We start from the raw sequence: 13,273 nt of genomic DNA, 5'->3' as shown, positions 1-13,273 counted from the left end.
CTGTGAGAACATTAGAAGTGATTGCAGTGTTCCAGTGGACAGGGCCCCATTGCTTTTCTTTTTTAAGATTTTATTTTTTGAATTGGAAAGGCCGATACACAGAGATAAGGAAAGACAGAGAGAAGGATCTTCCATCTGCTGGTTCTCTCCCCAAGTGGCTCAACGGCCAGAGATGAACCAATCTGAAGCCAAGAGCCAGGAGCTTCCTCCGGTCTCCCACATGGGTGCAAGATCACAAGCCTTTGGGCCATCCTTGACTGCTTTCCCAGGCCACAAGCAGGGAACTGGATGAGAAGTGGAACAGCCAGGACAGGAACTGGCACCAATATGGCATCCCAGTAGAAGCAAGGTTAGTCATTAGGCTACTGTGCCGGGATCTGGGGCCACTTTCTCAAATATGTTAAAGGCAGCATTTCCGCCACTGCTGTCTTTAACAAGTTCCAACGACTTCTTGCTTCCCACTCAGATCCTGAGGCCTCTGCCACGTGGCACCAGCCGTGAGCCTTGCTCACCCCATCCCATATTACTGGCACAGAATAACCGTGGCTCCCTGCTCCTCTGAGCCACAGCCTGCAGCTGGCTTTTTCTCATCACCCAGCTCAGCTGTCATTTCCTGCAGGAAGCCAGCTCGGATGCTCCTGGTGCTCTGAGTACCTCTGCTCAGGTTCCCTGTCGCAGCTGCTCCCACCTCTGCTAAGTGGCGCCCACATCAGGACAAGAGTAAATCCCTCCCACACCACAGTGTCAGGGGATCTCCACCTCTACACAGACCCAGCTGCTGCTTGGCTCCCCTTCACACACACTGTTCCTGAGGGTTTGGTGGCTTTCCATTTTTGAGAGACAGCTCCCATCTAGTAGTTTACCTCCCCCCCGCATACCAACCCGACCTCAAATGCCTGCAAGGGCATGGGCTGGACCTGGCCAACACCGGGCCTGGTGGGCCCCAGGTCTCCCATGTGGGTAGAGGGACTCTGTAACCTGCGCCATCACTGTTGCCTCCCACAGTCTGCAAGAGCAGAAAGTTGGAGTCAGCACCCGGGATGGGAACTGAACCCAGGCACTCTGGCGTGGCATATGGCCACCTGAATCAGCATCTTAACTGTAACGCCAAATTCCTCACTCTTGGAGAGACCAGCACTTCATGATCTCATCACAAGAAACCCTGAGGATATCCCTTTTAGGAACGGGAGTTTCCAACGAAAATCTCTATGGGAACTTCTTGGTGAATGGGTGAAGGAAGAGCCTCCTGGCTGAACCAGTGAGAGACAGAAGGGCTGGACAAGCCCCTGGCTGGCAGGACACACAAATCCTGGCAAGTCATGCAAGGCCAAAAAGTCCTCTTCCATATGTTCCAGGCCATGGGCAGCTCCTGAGCAGGGTGTGCAGGTCCACACTGCCATGCCTCGGTCCTTCCACCTGGACCAGTCTTCCACACTGTCAGCAGTCAAACCTGAGAAGACATTCTCCCTGGAGAGTCACTCATGGTGCCGCCCAGGCAGGTGGGCACTGCTTTCCCTGCCCCCACCATCTGGTGGACAGATTCCCCATCATTGTCATGACCTCACTGGCAGGTTACATACAAACATTTTGCTACTTACTCATAGCACCTATTCTGACACTCAGGACACAGCAGGCAATTAACCAAAACAACAACCAAAAAATACATTTAAAAAAAGCCCTTGGTGGAACAGTGAATATACCAGATTTTTCTTAATTAGCCTCATAGCCTCATCAGATCAAAGACTCACTGATCCCAGGATTGAGGCTGTATTGATCTCTATCCTCTGCACCTCCTAGGTAGAAAGACTAAACATGTATGTAGAAAGAACTGGAGTCTGTCCTCGGCCAGACCACCTTGAACCCACCTGATCTCATCTGATCTCGGGCCTGGTTAGTACTTAGATGGGAAAGAACTGGAACCCAACATCAAATCCAGAGGAAGGGCGTCTACCTGAGACCGTGCTACCATACACCTTTTCTAGCCCAAGTATCTACAACAAACCCCAAACAATGACTCCTGTGTAAAATTCACACTCCGACTGCACGCAACTTCATGTTGTGGTGGTTGTGAACCTCTCAGTGGGCATCAAGGCCGCACAGGAAATGGTTTCGGGAAGGGGTGCGGGGCTTACTTGTTGGATGCCGTGGAAAGGGGACAGGCGCAAGGCTGGCAGTCCCCAGGAGTCCCTCGGGAAGGCGTCCCGTAGAAGCCAGGCTGGCACTGCTCGCAGTGGTCTCCGGTGGTGTTGTGTGCACAGGCCTAGGGCATGGGCAGGGAAGCAGGAATTGGCTCGGGCTCACTTTGTGGATTTGTAACAGATTCATCTACACTTGAAGTTCAAGTGAAAAGCAAAGTGCCCAAACCAGTCACCTGACTCTACTTTCCAGGAGGAAGAGTTACCTTGCTTTAAATCATTTACGTGCAGGACATGAATGGGTCAATTAATGAAACTGAAAAAGGGATGGCGTGTTAGAAGAGTATCAGCGTTAAATTTGTATACGTGGATAAATGCACTCTGGTTAAACAAGATAACATGACTGTTCCCAGGATATAAGCTTGGATGCATACAGAGGTAAGGGGCAACAGCACCTGCTACATAAGTTCAAATCTTTTAGAAAGGAGTGTTATAATTCAATAGTTGGACCCACAGAGAAACAATGAGACCACAGTAAATGGTGACTACATTAATAACAAGGGACTCTAAGTCAATGTCGATGTGTCAAATGCTATTCCTACTCCAATAGTTTTCGGACTAATTTAGAATGATTCACAATAAACAGGATAAAAAAAACCTGTAGGACACCATGAGAAGAAGCGTAAAAACAAACTTAATCCATCTTCAGGAGAAAAGTCAAGTAATTTGAAAAATGCTCAGAAATAACACAGTTGATAGAACCCACAGACTGAAAGACAAAGACACACTGGGAAGAGAAACGCAAGATATAAACAGGACTGAATGGAGCTTTTCAAGCTAAAAAACAGAAGCAAAATGAACACTGAACGGGGGGCACATGACATCAGATCAGATATCGCAGGAGTGAACCCCAGCGGGGTTGAAGCCAACAGCAGAAACCCAAACTTGAGCAACAAGATGAGCTAAGAGAACTGAGCCTTGGTCAAGCTCACACGCAACAGGACTGAAAGGAGAGGAGGGAAGGGAGGCGAAGCAGGAAAGACATCTGACGAAATGTTTTCTAAATTTGGTAGCTCCACACCTACAAATTCGAGAAACCCAGCAGACTCCAGGCAAGAGGAGCAAACCACTGTTCAAAACCGAGCATAAAGAGAACATCAGAAAAGCAGGCAGTGAAACATGACGGAACAACATTCCATAGATAAGAAACAGCAGCAACTTCTCACTTGAAACCACGCAAGCCAAGACCAAGTGCTTTAAAGGACTAGAAGAATCATCAACACTAGGATGTAAAATTAAAGGTTAAGTCAAGCCACTTTGAGATGCACCCAAGTGCAGGCCTAGCTCCCAGGAGTTAACACCTAATTCACATTTATTAGAATGAGAGATGCTGAGAACAGCTCTGCAGGCTGGAAAAAGACAATACGGCACACATGGAATATCCGTAAGCCAAGATGCTTGGATTTCAGATTTTTCCTGAATATCTGCATATACATAACGAGATACATAGGGGATGAGACCCAGGTCTAAAGACCATATTCACTTAGGTTTTGTATATATACTTCATGAAATTTTTTCTAGGATCTCTATATATGTATACACTACTTTTATTATTTTGTGCATGGAACAAAGCTTCTGAATATAGAATTTTCCTGTGGTGGTGTCAGGCTTGTACTCAAAAAGTTTCAGATTTTGGACTATTTGGGAATTTTAATGTTTTGTTTAGGGCTGGTCAACAGGATCCAGACAAAACTGTGGAATCCTGCTAAGGAGCGAAGAGCGTCAGAAACAGCAGATACACGGGAAAACTGGACAACTTTTCCCCTAAGAACATGTGGCTGAGTCAAGTGGGTAGGCAGTGTGCAGGAGAGGACAGTGCTAAGGGACAGCAATGTGGAACATCTACAGGTGCAGGCTCTGGGGGCACAGGGCCTATTCTCTCCATGCTCCCCAAGTTCTTCTTTCCCCTGGACTCAGTTTCTCCTAGATCCCTGCCCTGTGCTGCCACAGTGCTCCGTGGCAGCTCCCCTCCCTGCCCCCATCTGCACACACCCACATGTGTCCCCTCTTCTCCATGTCCACCCTTGGTTTACATTCATTCTCTTAGGTCTGCTCGTTTGACATGCATTGGTGGCTATTTTCATCCAGCAACTTAAGCAGTATTTTCAGTTCTGAAACTGTATGTGTTTCCGTAACTCCTGAGGTTAATAAAGGTTCCCCCATTGAGTTGCTCTAATTTAAGTCTACAAACCACTAACGTCATATCCATTTCACACCAGCCACCACCAGTTACCTTCATGGGTATCCTGGACACTTCTAGAGACTGCCAGAGGCCCACTCTGATTCTGGAGGACTGAGACAGGGCCTGAGAGTCTGGGTTGCTGGTGCTCTGCAACCATGTCCACATTGCTGAACCTCAGCCAACAGTGGAGGCAGCAATATCTTCAGTTCTTTTTGTTGTTTCCACTAGTCCAGTGTCCTTGCAAAATGCAACTAGCCTTGGAAAACGGCTACATGATGGAGTCCCATGTGTTCAAAAAGCCAAATAACTGCAAGTTCCTTTTCGAAATATCCAGCTGTCTTCGTGGGAAACACAAGCAGGGTATCTATCCTCTGATGAAGGGCACCAGCCTGGGCCCGCATGCTCTGTGAGCAGCATATCAAGGGATCCTGTTGAAGAAGCAGCTGAGGTCAGCTTCAGTGCTTCCAATGTGTGTTGCCCATCTCCATCAGGAGGGATTGCTGGGTCGGCTGCAAGAGAAGAGGGACCCATCTCCCCTTTGTGGTGAATAAACAAATTCTTTGGATTTGAAAAAAGAAAGATATAAGGGTCCCAAACATGCATCACCCCATAGTAGTACCAGCCTCTCCTGCCTAATGACAGCCTCTCCTTGCTAAGACAACAGGAAAGGAAGTCAGTCTCACTGGAACAAAGAGCCCTGCGAGCTCAGAGAAGGAGCAGACGACTGAGAGCAGCTGGAAACTTCTAACAAACGTGAGTAAGGAGTGAACTCCTGGAAGTAGGATCACGTGTACAAGGCCTGGGGCTATGCGTGACCACACAAAAGGAAGAATTCCAGAACTCATTTTAAACAGAACAGAAAAACAAAACCAAAGTTAAACAAAATGCGTTATTTTTATGTTCCCTAAAATCCCCATCTAAGTGTTTCCTCTCTTCATCCCTTCCTCAGAAAGCATCACAGGTCGAGGATCATTTATTCGAAAGGCTTGGGACCAGGAAGTTTTTGAGATGTTGGAACATAAGCTATTTCAAAAAGTTTTTGAAAAGCAGACTTAAGAGTTAAGCTGGTTGGGTTTAGCACTTTCACAGAAAGTGTGTGCCATCCATGTATCCTTTTCTCATAATTTGCCAGGAACTGGCTAAACACTTGTTTGTGTAAGACTTTACCAGCTAAGCATCCTTAATCAAAAAGAAAAAACTCTGACCTCAGGAATCAGGATCAGGGATGCTCAACCTGCAAGCGTCTCATGGGGAAAAGAAACAGCCACTCTGCTGGGGAGAACTTGCAACACGATCTCATCTGAGTGACCAGGAAAACGTCCCCAGGAAGCAGGAACATCTTGCACCTCCCTAAGCCCAGCCAGGCGTGTCACCTGCATCTCCTCCTATCTCTAAACCCACAAGCACACAGAAACACCCAGCAAGCCTGCCTTGGCCTCTGTGAACATTGCAGAGTCCCCAAAGCCAAGGACAGGTTGGAAGGCTGTCACAGGTCAGAAGACACTATGAATAGAAGGTCATGAGAGGCCCCCCCACAGTATTCCAGGTTTGGTCCTAGAAATGAAGAAGCATAGGAGTGGAAAAGCTAATGAAATTTACAGTTGAATTCAAATGTTCATCTCAGTTTTCACAGCTGTCCTCTGGTTATGCAAGATGTTAGCATGGAAGTGAAAAGTTATCAGGCACTCCCTGTATTATTGTCTTAATTCTCCCAGGAGTTCAAAACTGGTTTCCCCCAAAATGTTTAGAACCACAAAGATCGTTACTGCTTATTGTAATAGCACTTTTAAGTACAATCACTGTTCAGCATTTTCACTTTGATGAGTGCACGTATGTATTTACACAAGAATAAGAAGTCTACTGTTTCAAACCAGCAGTAGTTATAGCCACAGACAAGGCCATGGCCATGTCCTGCCGACTGCCTCTGAAATTCTGCATGGGGCTCCAGGGCAGCTGACCTGGCAAACCAGGTGGAAAAGAGAGATATAATGAAGCAAAGGCTGCCAAAGCTACACAGAAACACAAGCTATCTCAGAGACACTGAGTCTGCCAGCAAGTCCTATAGAATTAAGAAGTAAGAACAGAACCAGGCTTGGTTTGCTGCATTAAAAAACAAGAAGCTTCCAGAGGAAACAGGCAGGTATTATAGCACCAGGTCTTCTCCTGAATTAGCAGAGTCTGATAATGCATTGTGCACAGCTCTGTGACTCAGTCTCTCTCCCAGGAAAAGAGCAGGGACATAAACCTGGCTGTGAACAGAGCATAGCTCCTCAAGCTCTCCCAGCCACTCATCTGCAGGGAGGAAATCCAGAATTCAGAGGGAGACCTGGCTTCCAGGCAGAAGGGTCTAAAAGAACTCCTGACGGAAGTGAAACAAGTCTTGCCCTCCTCTGTCCCTAAGCACATTGTCAAGGTCAGCTACAAACTTGTCCAGCTCTGCTTCTACTCATGTAACACAGAGGAGCAGCTTGCCTGAGTGTTTCACACTAACTAGAGCTTGTCTATTGTGCCAACGAAGAGTTCACTAGCTTTACAGTCCTCTTAATGTGTCATATGTCTGTAACATCAAAAACACTAGCACATTCCATTAAAAAAAAAAATCCCACCCATTGCACTGAATCAGTGAGCAACATTTTGTTTCTATTGCTTTATATTATTACCTAAATAAGCAGTTACTTTTCACCGTTCCAAAAGCAAAGCAAAACAAAGCAAAAACTAGAGTTTACAAATGCTCTTTCCACTACAGGTTGAGTGCCTCTGGGAATCAGAAGTGTTTTGGCTTCAGGCCTGAATGGAATATGGAATATCTGTGTACACATAAATGCTATCTCAAAGATAGAATCCAAGTCTAAACAAGAAATTCATTTATGGCTGAAATGCACCAAACACTCACAGCCCGACGGTCACGCCACTCAATATTTTTAGTGCACCTGTGTTTTGGTGTGCTCTGTCTTCAAGAGGTTAGGTGTGAAATTTTCCACTTGTGGAATCAGGCTGACATTCCCAAATTTTCAGGTTGTGGAGTATTTGATTTCCAGTTTTTGGAAGAGAAATACGCCACATGTAATCAGCAGGGGATGTCTCCAAGACATGAACTTAAATCTGCAAAAGCCCTTAGTAGTCTACAAGGCCAGGGTTACTCAGTGGATGAAGCATTTTGCAAATTCACTTCTGCACAGCAAATGGCACAGCAGAGGGCTGGAGGAGGGGAATCTTGAGCTTTCATAATAAACTTACAGAGCAAACACCATGGATGTCACACTCCACTGCATGGTCGTGGCACTCGCAGGGCTGACAAATGCCTCCGAAGAGGATTCCATCCACACGATAATAGCCAGGCAGGCAGGACTGCAAAAGAAGGACGAGTGAACCACATTGGTGAACGCTTCAGGCAGACTGCGCATCATAATCTCCCCAAGTGTCAACAACAAATCGCTCTATTCCCCACAAGCAAAGAAATGTGTTTTTTTCTTTAAACATCTTTACCAAAGTTTCATTACATGCCATCAAATTCATCCATGTTAAGTGTACAAGTCATTGCTTTTCAGTGAACTTACGGAACTATGCAACCATCACTGAATCTATTTCCTTAATCTTTGTCCTTTTAAAGGCAGAAACACACACCCACAGCAACGAGTAGGCTTGTAATGACGTACACTTCGTGGTATTTCATTGCAATGTCTTAACCATCCAACCAATTTTCAATAAAAGGGATTTTTGCCCCTTTGCTTACAGTCTGCTTGAGGTTGAATAAAATAGCCAATATTTCATTCATAAGATATTCAAGTCCAGATTTGCATCACACTGCCTCAGCTTAATGGAGCTAAGGTAATAGGTACAGGTGTGCTTTCCATGGGCTCCGCTTGGAAAGATAACAGGAGCCTTCGAGGACGCCACCCCCAAGCACTGACTCCTCGAATCCTCACGGTAACACTGGGAATCAGCACCTCTACTTTATAGACAGGGAGTGTGAGTCACTAGCAGACCCCACACGCAGTATGCCCACGGCATGATGCAGCGTCAGGAGTGTACACTGCCAAGGCCATGGCCACAGCGGACAGCCCAGGGTTCCAGCAGACAGAAAGTATCTTCACAAAGCAGACTTGAGAATGACTCATTTGGAAGCCAGCATCCTTCAATGGGGACCTGGGACAAGGGGGAGCCTGAATGTGGTTTTTATTCTTAGAATTCTTTAGACTACTTTAATTATACAATTTGTGAGCGCTGAGAGAGTCCTCCAATACCTCCTCCAGTGTGCTCTCCTCTGGACAGTGCCTGTGGTACAGGTAGACATGGGGCAGACACATGCCCAGTTATCTGCAAGGCAGTTTACTGTGTGGCCAGAATTCCATTCCCTACCTTCTCCAAGTCAGCTTCAAAGTCATGATTTGATGAAAGAATGAGCCCTTCTGCTTAACACAAACTTAAGATGTGCGTACTCTCTGTTTCCATGGCCTGTACTCAAAAATTGAAAATGCTTGAAAGGAAACACTGCATCTGTACTAAACATACATGAACTTGTGTTTTTGTTCTGATTAATATTCCCTGAACAATAACTTTAAATACCATCTACACAGCACTTAAATGGCATTAAGTTTTTTAAGTAATCTAGAGAAGAGTGAAAATACAAGGGAAGGATATGTGTGAGATATAAGCAAATATCACACTATTATAGGTAAGGGACTGGAAGCATCCTTGGGCTTTTGCTTCTGCAGAGGGTTTTGGAGCCAATCACTGATGGACACTGTGGGGATGCTATATTAACCTTCTGTTTGCTGGAGCCATCATTCCATGCCCTTCAACCCCTTCCTCCCCAAATCCCCTTGGCCTTGTAAAGTCCTATTAGTGGATGCTCATTGCTGCCCTCTCTTGATCTGCTTTCTGTTTCCCAATTTTCCCTGCTGGTACAGTTGGTTGAATCCACAAATGAGCTATCATTGGTGAGAAGGGCCAACTGGACTTGCCGTGGGAGGTGAGCCCACCAAGAAAAAGTGGCCAGAGCTCACAAAATTCTAAACATAGGCCTGCTTGGACCAGGGCTACCGCAAAGCCATAAAGCCCACAGTCTGCAAAGCTGGCATGCCATATGGGTGGCTCATATCCCAGCTGTTCCACTTCTGCTCCAGCCACTTGCTGATGGTGTGGGAGCAGCAGTGGAGTCCTTGGGCTCCTGCCACCCATGTGGGTGACCTTGATGAAGCTCCTGGCCCCTGGGTTTGCTCTGAATGAGACCTAGCATTGCAGCCACTTCATGAAAGCCAGTAGATGGAAAATACCTCTCTGTGTCTCTTTAAGACTGACTTTCAAATAAATAAACCTGAAGATAAAGAGCCCGGCTTATCTAAAACTATCTTGGTTATGGGTAGATAATCTATAAAAGTTGAATTATGACCAGGTTCAATCACCCTTAGAGATAACAAGCACTGGAGTTTCCTAGTGACCAAGCAGCAGAGGGCACAAAGCCAGGTGTTTCCAGGTGCCCCAGCCCACTCCTGGCAGAGGAATCTGACTTCTATAAACAACGTGACTGCTGATGTTCTTACTGCCTAAACAGTTTCGACTGAACCTGGAATTTCCAAAGTTGGAGACTCCAGTGTGCCTTACATCCCCCTCAGTGCACCGTTTCCGATTAGGTCATGGAGAAAGGAAGATGGCAGGAAGAGGGAGAAGCAGTACCTCACAGGAGGTCCCTGTGTGGCCTTGGGGACATTCACAGTGCTCCACATCCGTCGCTACGGCCAGATCGATGGCATTTGGGCTCGCTGTGTCCAGAGAGACAGAATCCAACCTACAGGCAGAACAAAGAGGGTCATGGTGGGACTCAATGCTGGCCAATGGCATCTCAAGTGACTCAGTGAAGATGGGTTCCTAACAGACTGAATTCAAACTAAACAGGGATGTGACTCTTAGGAATAACCAAGCATATTCACAATAATCTGGAGCCATTGCCTTTTTGTGGAAATGCCCTTTGCATTTGGTGCAAAAATGCATTGTGGCCCAGAAGCCTTGGGGCAAGGGCTGATGCTGCCCCTTCAGAGTAGAAGCATTGAGGAAAGTCCCTCTATTAAATCATCTTATCTCTAACACAGAAGCCATCCTTCAGGTCGTTTGCTCTACCCACTCCTTCAGTGGTCACGATGGCCAAAGCCAGGAGCCAGGAACTAGGGTCTCCCATGTAGAATAAAGGGACCCAGGTACACACTCCATCCTCTGCCGCCTTTCCAGGCACATTAGCAGGCAGCCGGAACAGAAGTGGAGCAGCTGGGACTCAGACTGGCACTCTGATATGGAGTCTGGCACCATAAGTTAGCAGCTTCTACTTCACAGGGCCTCTGGTTTTGCCTTAGCTGCATCCCAGTCAAGGTGTGGCGAGGTATTGCCAGAAATGGTCAAAGGCGCACCTATTAGCTTAGCTAGATTGTGTGAGTCCTAAGACCATGAATACAAGGAGGAGGGAAAGCAGATAAATAAGGTTCATACATCTGTTGAATCCTTAGGGTTTTTTCAAAAGCCCCCTTGGAAGTGTTTCATCCTAACATAATCCATCTCCCACTAGAGACATTTGTCTTGGAATGACAGCTACCTCAATAAAGGCATATGTCTAAAAACAGTTAGTGTACAGCCAGCTTCTTTAGTTATAGCCTTGAAATAATCAAAGTGTAAAACACATGAAGGTTAAAATGCAGGATCATGAAGACATAAGTGACATACTTCTACCCTAAGCGCTTCTTCCCTCTTAGCACTCACCTGTAAAGAGCCATCTTTGCAGAATTATAGTTGGCTCTGATCAAGAGATGTGTCACATTGGCAAGGACGGTCATGAGCTGGTCACGATCGATCTCCCTTTTGCTGCTGAAATCCCAGAAGTTCTCAGGGACCAGTCTAACCACATTCAAGTATTCTTCGTAGGGCTGTAGTGACAAGCCCTCAGCCTGTGTGCTAACAGTGAGTCCATTCCCCTAACATTTAAAAGACAAGATGAAACACATTTCTGTTATTCAACATAACCTTCAAAACCCGTGACATTGCATTCGAAACCAGTAATGTGGTTAGGGTTTCTGCAGAAAAACAAGCCATGATGGATGTAACTATGGGTCCAGATTTGTCAGAAAAGGTGTTTCACGAGGCTCCTTTCTAAGGGATTCTGATCATACATCAAAAGATGACTTTGCTGGGAGCCAGACATGCACTGATGCACAGTCTTCATTAAAACAACCCGTGTGAAACTCTACCTTTTCACTCCAAGAACAGAAGTAGCAAGAGTGCACATAGTAAAGGAGCCTCTGAATTACATGGAATTGCTGTTAACAGCAGTGCTTTCCCTGCCACAGTCCTCAAGAGCTGCAGGTGGGAGAAACGGGTGCACACGACTCCAGGTAAGGAAACACTGCACCCTGGGACCCAAACGGGCCACAAGCAAGACTGAGCTGGATGCTTTTGTGGGAAGTGAGAATGTACCAACCAACGGGGACAGAGATCAGAGCCAACATGGCAATGATCCTGTCACCATATCGCCATGCACTGCCAAGCCTAAAGTATCACGGAGAATAAAGCGACGGACAAGGCAGAAGAGTAGCATCCAGCTCAGTGCAAGAGACCGTGAGGGAAGCTGGCATACCCTGGGATGATTGCAAAAGTACCAACTCCAGAACCGGACCCCTAAGACGGACTCTTGTACTCATGTGTCCTGGACATGGCCTAGAGGAGCCGACATGGCTGAAGGGTCACCTTGGCCTTGCCTAGCTTGTTGAATCAGCCTTGCCAAGCCACTTTTACTCATACAACTAAACGCAACTCACCGAGCCCTAACCTCTACCGTCAAAACAAGGCCATAGGAAGTACCTTAATGATGACATCAGCATGAGCCATGAGGTTGCTGTCCGTCGCTTCCACTGGAATATCATAAGAGATTGTGTATTTCAGGAACCCGCCAAAAGCAGTCAGCTGAAATGGCAAGAAGAAAATGAGCACCAAGGGGGAGGATGGCCAATGTCCCTGGAAGGGGAAGCGGCTGTTGGACTCCAATCTGGAAATAGTCTGTGTGCATATGTCACGAACATTTAGTCCTGCCTGATATCAAACGGGAGGCATCGTTCAAACACAGCAGAAAGATGCACTCCTTCTTAGAGACCCCAACGTAAATACATCACTGTAAATGGCTGCTTGTCACCCGGGGGCACTCATTTCCCTTGGCTGTTTTAGGAGATGGAGAGTATGATTCCGGCTGACAGTGTCTGCGTGTTTATCTCATCTGCCTGCTTGCTGAAGGTGTTTGATCCACTAGTCCGCGGAAGGGCTGAACAGGTTTCTTCCCAACCAAATAGCCTTTAGTGTAAAACAGATTGTCTTTCTGATGGGTATGTGACAAGAATCTAACATTCAGAATTCAACGTAGCACCACTATAAATAGGGCTCATGATCTAGTTTTAGAATTTGATGGGAAGATAATTTGCCATTTCAAAAACTGGAAACTTAGAAGACGAGTTACACAATTAAAACAAGGTCAGCAGACACATTAATCAATCACCAAGCTGCCCGTCTACACTGCCATGAAAGTGGACCGTGGCTTACAGTAAACCACAGCCTGGTGAGGGTGACAGATTTCCCCCTGATGCACACTCGGATTGATCAAGGTCTGGGGAAGGAAACCAGGAGCCCTCATCCAGGGGAGCTGTCAGTCCCAGAAACCAACCTGCCATGTTGTGCAATCACCATTTCCAGTTTTGCAAAACGAAAGACAAAATATTCTCTCTGTTCCTACATGTGAATTTTCTGTAACCACAGCCTTGCCCTGGTTCCAAAACAGATGGCAAAACCCAAGAGTGCCCTTTGCAGGAACCCTCCCCGAGCATATGCAGGCCCCTCCCATAGGCCCTCGGGCTTTGAACTGAGGGTG

At 46.6% G+C, this 13,273-nt stretch overlaps 1 protein-coding gene across 1 annotated transcript in view; it reads right to left on the bottom strand.

Moving 5' to 3' along the window:
- The window catches only part of LAMA1 (laminin subunit alpha 1), a 116,197-nt gene that overhangs the window by 62,147 nt on the left and 40,777 nt on the right, over positions 1–13,273 (bottom strand). Inside the window, exons 13-17 of the mRNA XM_040970593.1 lie at positions 12,220–12,321; positions 11,125–11,336; positions 10,054–10,165; positions 7,615–7,725; positions 2,133–2,260 (exon numbers count right to left, since the gene is read on the bottom strand). Coding sequence (XP_040826527.1) covers positions 2,133–2,260; positions 7,615–7,725; positions 10,054–10,165; positions 11,125–11,336; positions 12,220–12,321 — 665 coding nt within the window. The remainder of the gene's footprint in view (positions 1–2,132; positions 2,261–7,614; positions 7,726–10,053; positions 10,166–11,124; positions 11,337–12,219; positions 12,322–13,273) is intronic.

This window comes from Ochotona curzoniae, unplaced genomic scaffold (genome assembly GCF_017591425.1).
Source record: "Ochotona curzoniae isolate NIBS_2020 unplaced genomic scaffold, NIBS_Ocur_1.0 scaffold_4812, whole genome shotgun sequence".
In the NCBI taxonomy this organism is placed as follows: domain Eukaryota; kingdom Metazoa; phylum Chordata; class Mammalia; order Lagomorpha; family Ochotonidae; genus Ochotona; species Ochotona curzoniae.
Note: the sequence above shows the minus strand (reverse complement) of the source record. Positions and strands in the feature narration are given on the sequence as shown.